Source organism: Saccoglossus kowalevskii, chromosome 5, assembly GCF_978046115.1.
Source record: "Saccoglossus kowalevskii chromosome 5, keSacKowa6.1, whole genome shotgun sequence".
Classification (NCBI taxonomy): domain Eukaryota; kingdom Metazoa; phylum Hemichordata; class Enteropneusta; family Harrimaniidae; genus Saccoglossus; species Saccoglossus kowalevskii.
In genome coordinates, this window is record NC_140645.1 from 6,996,023 (window position 1) to 7,007,536 (window position 11,514).

The window sequence follows — 11,514 nt, forward strand, 5'->3', positions numbered from 1 at the left end:
ATTTATTGTTTGTTTGTTTGTTTAGTTTGTTCTATCTGTTTGTAATTTGAATAAATTTCATAATCCAAAGTTTTTCACTAAGTGTGCGATACTTAAATTAATACAGAATATAAAGTATACAATATATGTATTCATTTGCAGGGATTGGAACAATAAAAAAGCCATCACTATCAACGTACGGGACGTAAAAGCTCTGTTATTTGGCGATCGGGTCACTCATTGGCTGAAAGGGATTCGATCATGATGTAACATTCCGTAGGTAGTACGTCGAGTTGTTGAAATGAACACTTAATAGCGTACTTAAAGTTGAAACGTGACTCGCATAATATGTAGCCTAGTTAACGACACAGATCGACAGATCTCTGTGATTATAACATGTCTCAGACACTTACCTTCGTCAGGTTTACACTGTGAATTGACAGCAGTTAACTAGCAAGGCCGTCAATAACACATGTGTTCAAGTTGTCGTACTTTGGATATCTGACCGGCAGCAACACTCTCTATACAGTATATACACTGTATAGCCACTGCAGCCAGTGTATTGAATACCAATTTCCACGTGCTCACTTATCTCGGCACTGTGGGTTACGATGAATTTAGCCTTTGACTTCACTCCATATGGCGGATACCCGGTGTTTTCCTTACTTGAAATGTCGTCAGATACGTTAGGCCGAGAACGCAAACACGGAAGCTGATTCATCCAGTTAGTACATTTGCTTTCCGCTGAGTGATAATCAGACTCCCTAGTTCGCAACTGATTTTAACGGACTACGTATGTCGGAGATAAAAACCATAGGCGTTTCTTATCATATGTTATACATTCAATAGCATTAAAAGAAAGTGAAACCTCGAGGGTATCCAATATTCATGAAATATGTGACTTTAAGAATAATGTACAATGCAAACAGAATATATATGAACAATATGGCATTATGGTAAGAAGTATTATGGGCTGTATGACTGTCAACCATGTGATGTGCCACTGCATTACTGATCACACAATGTACTATAATTTAGGCGGCAGGAATTGGTGGTGCTGATGAGGTAACCAGGAATTGGCGGTGGTTGGAGCCGGAGGGGGGGGGGGCTACTTCCACATTGAGTGGGTAAGGGTGTGAAGCCCACTTCTCGTAAACCATACTCACTTCTAAACCATTTTTTTTCTATTTATATACCCACTTCTAAACACAAGTGTTTTCAGCGAAAAAAAACCCACCCAGCTCACAACTTTCGCAACCAGTGAGCGCATCCGGGCGATGCATTTTATTCAGCCTTTTCCGGTATTTTACTTTGAATATAAGGACCTGTGAAAAAGTAAATAAATGCTACACACTTCTAAACCAAAACATTGATAAATGACCATACACTTCTAAACAAAATAACGTGAAATGACACCCCGTATTGCACTTCTATGCAAGTATCTCTCCCCCGGGGGGTGGTGGTGGTGGTGGTGATGGGGTGATCGGGGATTGGTGATGATAATGGCTGAATCCGGATGATGTTTTGATGTTCGGCGCCTGTGGAAAAGCCATCGGCAACATCAGTTACTCCTAAGTCGTACATTTGTTAACGTTGGTGGCAGTGCAGTGCACATTTCAGAATGAACTGTGAGGGCGGAAATTGATCCTGATAACTCGATCCATGCATCAGATAGCTATTGTAGTGAACAACGATATTTTGTATTATTGAGGTCATGCTAAAATGGTCCGTGGCTAATGACGGCAAAGTGGGTTACTAATATTATGGTTTTTATCGTAATTTAAAAAACGAGTTGTGCCATTGCTCTATTTATAGTCGACGTGAATTGAAAGTTGTGTTATATGATATATGACTAGCAAATTTAAGTTATTTTCAAGAGTAAACAATGAATCTGAAATATTAGTGGTATATGACGTGACAGATGACGTGACGTCTGCACGAAAACATTTGGTAAAAAAACATATGCAGTATGTAATTCACAAATGTATAACAGCAACAGCAGTGGCTGCGACACCATGGGCGGTGGGCGGTGGGTGGGGGGTGGTGAAAAAAATATACCCCCCCCCCAAATGTGTGGGGGCAGCCCCAACCAAAATAAAAATGAATGTTATGTTATGCAAAATTTCAACGCGAGGGATGGTGAGCAGATCCGCCCCATTCAAAATTCCAGAAAACAATTTATAGCATTAGCGGGTGTGTCAAATAAGGCACGCATGGATATATGAGTTGCGCCCTCACTGACATATACAGGTTGTTTTATTCTATGAAGGCTCAATACACAGTCAGCTGGCGCACATACATAATTAATATACCACTATATTTATGGAGGGATGGTCAGAACTTGATTATTTGGTTGTACAATGTTCTGAACTCAGTTCATGAATATCTGACAAAATAAATCGGGGTCACAAAGTTTGTATTTACACAAGATACAATATCCTCTTGAGAAATATAACAGCACGTTTCTCCATATAAACAAGATTGGTTACATTTTTTATAGCGTTGAGACCAAAACAGTAAAAAGTAGTGGTATACTTTGATTTGTAAATTGTAAATGTATATGGAAAGCTGGTGGTAATTTATTATCAGATCTGATTTTTTACACTGTTATTCAAAGGTATTGTCAGAATTTTAAATACATTAAAATGGCAATTTCAATATTTTACCACCCTGCTTTAAACGTACTTGCCATTGTTCTAAATTAGTAGGAAATCTTGATATTGAAATAATGCTTTAACCAGATTCATGCATGCAAGGTAGTTATTTTCAATGTGTCTTTAATATTAAGATTTAATTTAATTTAGTATCGCCGCCTCTGCAATATTATAATTTTGAATTTGCATATTCTTGTTAAATAGTATTGTGAATACAAATTAATGTAAGCAGAATATACAAGCTACAGGTATGGTGCCTAATAGATTGGATGAAGATTCGTCTAATGAGTGAGGTCCCGAGAAACCAAGCCAGCATCCATAACAACACACCAGAAAACTGCGTCGTTGAAAAACGTAAACATAATTGAAACTTTGCTGGGCGAAAATGGCCATGTTTATGCCTAGCAACCATTTCAAAACTATATATATCGATAAGATTTTGCCCAATAAATCTTATAAATTCATTCTGTTGAACATTCTGTTCCTATTGATCATTGACTTATCCACAATAACATGGCTGGCCTTGATTCGTCATGATATACGTTTATATTCTGTATGTCAAAATTAAACACATATATCGACTACATGATTTCATTTTAGTGGTCTCCTATTTCTATCTGCATTGTTATTTAACAAATATTTTAATTAAGACACTTTCATGTTCGCTTGTTATTACCTTACCAAACGGTTTGTCATTGGCAACGCAAATACCTACCGGAGATTTTAAGCCATCCTGCCATCTATCAATCCGTTCAATTACATTCCCTAATGCATGACATTTCTGAATCCTGTGATTATGAAAATCATAGACAAATATATTACCATCCTCATCTGTATCAACAACATTGGGTCTTTTCAGATCACCGACAAAAGTACCTTTCTTTCCAAATTTTCTTATGAATGTGTAGTCGCTGGAAAAAACTTGGATACGATTATTTATCTGGTCAACAACTATAATATTACCTTCATTGTTGATTGCAATTCCTTTCGGCGACGCGAACTGCATATCCCCGTTACCTCTGCTGTCAAATGAAGTAATTTTATCTCCCGTTTGACTGTATATTCTGATACAATCCCAACTGCTGTCTACAACATAAACATATTCATCAATCGGACTAATTGCAATCCCCTGAGGACACTGTAATTCATCTTTGCCGAACACTCTAACCAATTCCCCGTTCTCATTACACACAACCACCTGTTTGTTATTGGAATCTGTCATGAATATGTCACCATCATCGGATACTGTGGAATAAAATGGATTGAATGGTAAATCAAAACTTGTAAACTTAATAAGTTTCAAATGTTTTCCAGCAAGTGTGAATATTTGCAGTCTGTTATTCCCAGCATCACACACTACAATGTTTCTATTTGTTGTCATGGTTACTCCCAATGGATGACGTAATTGTTCATTTCCCGAACCATCACCACCAAATTTACATAATAACTCCTTTTGAGGAGCCACGTTGATCTTAACAGGTGATCCAGTATATGTGTTTGATAAGCTGTTATTGAGAGTTCATGTACACCCATCATTGTAGTGGTGTACACCACAGAGATAGTATTATCCTTATTGTCAAGAAATTGAACATCTTCAGTATTCTCATCCGATGTCTTCATTAAAGCTTTAACAAAATTGATAGGTGTGGCCCTGACTTTGGTGGATAAGTCAGCGTTTCCTGGTGATACAATGATATTACATCTGTCTCCTACTCGTGGATCCTGTGAGATGCTTGCAATTTCAAATGGCACTCTGGAAAGCAGTTCTCCTAGTGTTCCTGTTGAACAAAACTCACCAGAAGGTAAGAACTCTATGTAGTCATCATTTACCAATTCATGCCGCTCCTTCACTTGGTTCAGTTCTTGTAATTGTGATGCTATTCCGGTCTTTGAAGATATCAGCAGTGTGGGACTCACATAGTGAATCAAGTGCTCAGCAAACTCTTGAGCATATTTCAATCCACTCCCAGAACATTCAAGTTCTTTCAAATGTACCTGTAAATCAGTTTGTTTATTTGTATAGTTCAAGTCCATTTCTTCCATAAGTTTTTTGGCATTCTTTCTCACTTTAGTGGTGATGCTTTCTATTGTCGTCTCGGTGTGCTCTGCCAACTTTTTCTTTTGTAAAGCTAAATTATTTTCAAGTGACTCGGATATAGTCTGCACCAGGACCTGAGCATCAGTTGTAGAAGCTTCCTTGTCTTTAAGTTTCACTACTCTTACTGCAAGTTCCTCTTTGTATTCATCTGCCGCATCTTTCAAATATTTGTGGCTATGAAGATGGTGGTCGATAATTATACATTCAGCACAGACTGCTACCTCACACTGCACACAGCACATATTGATCTGTTGATGTTGATGTTTTTCACAATATTTAGGGCCCTGGGTTGATGAAGGGTCAACAACTTTTGATATATTGTACATGTCTTGACTCACAATACGATGACATCGACAAGATGGGAACTTTTAGTGTGCATTTGCACATATGTCGCATATATTCATAGCACAATCCACACACCTCTTAGTTATTTCACCTTTTTCACAGGCTGCACATTCCATCAACTTCAACTTCAACGACAAGGTTTCTTCGTCATAGAAAGCCTGAGATATTTCTTTGATAACAGCATTTATAGAAAGATCAGATACTTGAACCTCGTGTTCACGTTTACATAGAGGACAATGGCTAGGTTGGCCAGTCTTTTCAACTAACCTAGCCAGGCACCGCTCACAGAAGCAATCAATCAATCAATCAATCAATTAATCAGTCCTGTATATCCCACAAAGAAATGCAAAACCTCCTCGCTATGATTGAATCGCCATTGAATAACAGGCCGTTATCCTACATCTCATCGAACTCTGGTGACCTAATATCATTTACACCTTCACATCTCGTTAATGGACAGTTGATCTGTGGATTGGCTTACATATTTCCTGATAACCATCCCTACATATGGCGGACATTCACATCTCAATAATTGTTATAAGTGCCTTATAAGTTATAAGTGCCTCAATGCCGTATTTTGGAATTCAATTTACCCAACCCACAGTAGTCAAGTCAACCCGCTGAGCATTGTTTCCTAAATGTGGTATTGTTGTATGAGCAAACAGCATGACTATAAATAGTAATCAGGGTATTATTGAATAGACTACATGTGCACGCCAAAGGTATTTATAACCATAGGGGTATACCTAGTCTGTTTAATCAATATCAAAGCATTTTATGATGTGTTATATTCCATCTAAGGCTAAGTAAAACACATTCTCTATTTAACATCAGCGCTCACCTTGATCTTTTCTCAGGGCAGACTGAAAATAAAAGAAGCTTAGAAAAAACTCCCGTGTGCTGGGAGTATTGGAGACATATTATACACAATTTAAGATTAGCATTTCAAACAAAAAGCTTGGCAACTATTATGTGTCTGATATTTGCGATGCACAACATTTATTCAAGATCACCTCTACCACAACTTCAATTTCATTCTGATATTTTGAGATATCAGAAATTCAGTTAGAACTTCAAATATTGATGGAAAGCTGAAAAAGTATGAATTATTATGCAAATTAGGTAAATATTATGAAGCAATTTTGACCTAAAACTGAGCGGGAGTGTACTTTGTCCGAGAGCATATATGTGCCATGTTTCAATTCAATGTCACAGTGAAGATTAGTATTCGAGATATCAGTGGAAAAGTAGAATTTTTTTATTCAAAACTAATCAAGTCTACGCATTGTCCCAGAACATCAAAATACAATGAGTGGTTCTTCAGATATCAGTGGAACAGTCATGGAACAGCTAAAAATTAGCTAATAATTATGCAAATTAGGTGGATGGATTTAACCCCAAAACCTAATAAAATCTGCGCAATAGCATATGGTTATTGATTAATTAGTGCAACATACAGACACACACACACATAGACACTAACTGCAAAGACTCCAATTTTGTGCTTCACACATGGAGTCATATAGAAGGCTGCTATTTCACTCCTATCTCAACAGTCAGAGGCCTGGTTGAGAAACAAACTCTCTCAGTCCAAATGTTTTAGTGTCGCTTATTTTAGTAGTTCATAAAAAGCTTACATAATGGTTCAAGTACTTGACTGATGCTCCAATCTACGGGCCCTCTAGAGGGATGGTTGGTTAGTTGCTGCTGTAGTAAAGATTGAGCAATGACACTATTTCCTAGGCATGAACTGGAGAATGCACAGACTGCTGGCCTACGTTTGCCGTGTATCCGTGTCGTTCAAAAATAAATGATTAACCAGTATCCTGCTGCTGGTTACTTCATGCGTGATTGGCTGAATGATCTCCATGAATTACGGTCAATGTTTGTTTTCTCTCGGCTGATTGTCACGGTGTTGATCGACGCCCTTCCTAAACTCAGTATGGAGAAACCAACGGGGATCGACATTCCAAACAAACAATCGAAATTATCAACGAAAGACGAGATTTTTCTAGATATTTACAAACATACTGTCATGACAAACATATGTAAAATTAACAAATACACAAAGAGGTGTAATATTAGGTTTTATTTTAGGCTTAGAAATATTTTCTTTCACTCAGCCCATGCATGTAACTGCCATTTAGCTTTACGGTCCTTCAGCATCGGGGGAAAACAACAATAATTATACAAAACACATTGCGAAGACTCAACAATCAGGAAAGAAACCCCAGACAACCCTGTCGTACTTGTGTTGAAATACATTTTGTATTTCACGTCAGAATATTGTTTAAAATAAAATATTCAGTCCAAGCCAAATCGAGGTCAAAGGGTCAGGTTGCGTGCATATAATTATATATAGTTAAAACAAAAAGTATTTGAACTTTTGTCAGCTGTTCAACATCTATAAAAAACAGAAAGACAATTATAAGACAATGTGAACCTCGGAAATTATTCTGTTAGTCCGAATTTTAAATGCGCGCGAGCGAGCAGGTGGGCGGTGATATTTCGGGATTTGCGCGGTCGAAAATAAAGCGGAATTTGCCCGGTCGAATTCAACAAGCGGTCGCAAAAGCGAGAGAAAAAGGTGATTGGAAAGCGGAAGCGGGCGGGAGGTTGTGCGAAAGGAGTACTGTAACTTTGCACAACTTTCTTTTAAATCGTTTTATTTTCCAAGTCAATATTCTATTTTACTAATACATTTTTTTTCTAACGCAATGGCGAAGAAAAGAAAGAAAGCGTTGACAGACGAGGCCACCATGAAAACCGTTTTATTAGATGTCTTATCTGAGACACTTGAAGGATTAGCTTGTTTGTAAACTGTCAGCGTGTACAGTGGGACAGTAATGTTTGTCAGAGGATTATCCCTCGTTGTTCGTTTGCATAACAATGGAAAACCCGAACGTTCCTGGAGTACGGACTCAAATGCCAGCAGTTTTCTTCATTTTTCGCGCTCGAGTTTGAAATTATTCATTATCTGACACTCTTTATGAGTTCTATGATATCAGTGGTTAATATGTTTGGCCATTTTTAGTGTATATTTATAATAATGCAGCAAATCTACAGTGTTTTATTAACCAAAACTGTTTTTCGCGTTTTTCTCGAGTTGAAGTTTTGATCGAGAACGACTCATTGGGACCGCCGCCAAATCAAGTGCGTTCGGACTAGGACATTCAAACTCGCAGTTATCGATCAAAAGATAATGATGGTGCGAAATATGTCTGGGTTTTTAAAGAAAATGTTTTGTCACAGAATAATAGTCTGTTAAAGGTGCCAAGTATGAAATAATTTGGGGACAAAAAAACAAACCTGCATAGAAATCGAAATAATAGGTCTTTTGATTATCGGAGACGCATTTCAATGGACTTGATTACGGACAATGCATAACTTAAATTTCACCAGGAAATTCCGCAGTGTGCTCTCGCAATCGCGTACTTAGTCATTTTTACAAGGTTCGCCATTTTTGATGTCACGTGATAATTATGTAAACAATGTATGTCCAGTTTGTGCGAACTTGCACCTCTATACTTAGTCTTTTGATATATATAACCTAAATTACTGTTCTGAACGAGACAACAGACAGAGAATGTTTTATTTAAAAACGTCACAAAACCTTCTCGCTACCTTAATGTACAATCTCACAAATCAGGGTTGACATCTAGTTACTGGCACAAAGCCTAACAGGGGCGTTGCACACATACTAAAACAATGCTGTTCAACAGACCTAGGGATAATTGTCAGCTAGTGTTCGGGGGTTTTCATGACGTTTCATTGTCTACACTGTTTCTGAAATGTGTCAGTTGATAGGCTTTGAACTCTATTCCCTCATTGCATCAGAACCAGCTGGCTTAGGGTCATAATGTAGGCCATAACATTTGAGTAGGACAAAAAGTGAACTAATGCCCTTCTGAGGACTAACATCTCTAGAATGTGTATGCAATGATTCCCTTCCTGTGAAGTTCACTCCCCTAACCTTCAGGTTCATGGGGTGTGCTCTCAATCCTACTTTGATAGATCAATCTGCAGTCATCATCTTATGTTTGATAGGTACATCAAGAAGATATGAACAGAGACTTTATAACATGCAGTATTAGGGTGATACGGGATGTTAAGTTATTGTATTAATTCAAACTATACTTATTGTCTATCACACCTAGTTGATGCTAGAAAAAAGCTGAACAATGTAATAACATGATATATATGGATAAATGGGTGAACAACCACTTGAATATTTTCACTAAACCATGTATGCGACCTGATTAGATGAGCATGATATATACATTGGTGGAGGACACTGATTGGATGGTACTTAGTTGTATGTACATGGTACATGGTCTGATTGAACTGCAACTCCTTGTGGAGGCCACTGACTAGAAAATTATAGGAATGATACCCCAAATTTGACAGACGTGTACTAACAACACATTTTTCTGCTCTTCTCCTTAGAGTCGTCAAGATATGGAATTGCATTTAAGGTATGGCTGAGCAGTCAAGCCAATGGCTTACTGAAAATGAATTCGGTTCAAATGAACAGACATTGAACTGATAATTTATCCTTTCAATAATGAAAAAAAGGTAATAATGGCTTTTGTGGGTGAATCGGTATGCAGATATGCATCCTTGAGTTCTAGTAATGCCAGGTCATCGATCCTGTGTATGCAGTGGCGTACATAGTCATTTCAAAATGGAAACTCAAGACTAACACGTTTCATTGGCACTAGTGAAGTTGTGAATGGGGAGGTAACTGGAAAATGGGGTATTATAGCCATGTTTGACTACAGTTATGGCCTATGTGTGAGTTCTGAGTGATAGTTGTCCAGTTTGTATACCAAGTCGTGGGACGTGCAGCAACAGAAAATGAAGGATGTGGTACAACTCATAAACAAATGCAGAGATGGCAGGTTGTCTCCTGGTGCAACCTACTTCATGACCTCTTTAGTGGTTACTACAATTGTTTTGGCCAGCACCATAATCAGCTAGTACGTACTGGGTGCCTTGAAGTAGACTGTTGCTGGTATCAAGCCACCTTACCATATTCAGATTTATCGTGGTAACTGTACTAGCACTTATTCAGCTGATTATTGGCATTATAAATGCAGTTAAACACTTCCACAGTTCTAACATGGTACTCTGTGCCAAGATGTTCTGCAATAAGTCAGGGAACAAAGAATCTGTAAGGGCAGATGCAGTCAACATTTAAGATATACTTAGTTCATTATACATCACATAACATTCGCCATGGGTAATTTCATCCAATATTCTAATGTTAAAGAGAGCCTCAAAACTTATGTAAGATCCTGCCATAACCATCATGGTAATCATATGATGCTAGCTGCACCATCATGTAAAGCAATTCTTCATGCTCACTACTTGGTGGCCCTTGTGGTACTGGGTACCACAGAGTGACCTTAATTCACCATGTTCCTCTTGGTGACTTTGTGAGTAGTGGTTCCTGATACACTATCAATGGAAAAGTGACTCAATGTTGCCTGGCTGTACGCCTGCCAAAAAATCTGTAACAAATGCTTTCAGCATAATCTTTGTTTATTTGAGTAGATTTTTTGGGAAAGTGCTTTTGGCTGTATAACCACTACAAGGAATGGATTTCACACTGTCTATCAAAGTATTTCCTTGCATGTGCAGTTCCTTGCATGTATTAAACAGAAACTGTGCAGTCACCAGGTTCAACAATATATCCTTCAATCATACATACAGAACTACTAACATAGAAAGAGATCGGATAAGATTGAATCAAAACGCATATAAAATGATGTTAGCCAAAATGGCAGCTGGTACCATATGCAAAACAACCAAATTTTTCACTAAATACCTACTAAACTAGACAGAGGAATTTCTTAATACCTTTCCCTCACATGTGGTGTAAAAGTGATCTTGTCACCAGGTGCTGAAGACATCTCAAGAACAAACTTCTACCAAAGGTAATTCTTGGGTTCATTAGATTGGAAAATGTTATTACTGGTCATTTGGGAACATTGCACCCCAAGATTGTTTTTTCCAGTAGATTGTAATGGAAGTATTATAAATGGATTATATCATTCTATTTTAGGAGTGGGGTTAACAACAGGTGAATGGTCACCAGGTTAGGTTGTACAAGGTAATATAGTGACCAAGAAGAAAAATTTGTATTCACTTATACACAATCTTAACATTTTAGTTTATTACACCACCAAAAGTAGATCTATGGCAATTTTCAAAGAGGTTTTATTGTCATTCAGGACAGATATTCCTTTATCGTTGATACACAGCAAAGATAACTTTTCTTGTACTGTACTGTGGGGTATTGTACTTATATACCAAGTATTAACAACAGAATAGTTTTCAAGAAGGAATCAATAATGTAAAATTTGATACAGACATGTACGACGACGGAAAATCAGTATGATTAGCTCCACTCGACTTCATCAATAACAGAGCTAA

General features: G+C 37.6%; 2 protein-coding genes across 2 annotated transcripts in view; both read right to left on the reverse strand.

Moving 5' to 3' along the window:
* Positions 1-708, reverse strand: part of LOC102801706 (uncharacterized) — a 40,172-nt gene extending 39,464 nt beyond the window's left edge. The window contains exon 1 of the mRNA XM_085499098.1: positions 393-708. The gene's annotated coding sequence lies outside the window, so the exon portion shown is untranslated. The remainder of the gene's footprint in view (positions 1-392) is intronic.
* Positions 709-4,016: 3,308 nt separating this feature from the next.
* On the reverse strand, positions 4,017-4,973 carry LOC102801819 (tripartite motif-containing protein 2-like). Its single transcript, XM_085499490.1, has one exon. It carries the CDS (start codon positions 4,971-4,973, stop codon positions 4,017-4,019), a length of 957 nt encoding a protein of 318 aa, XP_085355616.1.
* Between the last annotated feature and the right edge of the window lie 6,541 nt (positions 4,974-11,514).

What these genes read in the sequence shown, in the direction of transcription:
- LOC102801819 (XM_085499490.1), bottom strand. Translation starts at nt 4,973, where the DNA reads ATGTGCTGTGTGCAGTGTGAGGTAGCAGTCTGTGCTGAATGTATAATT.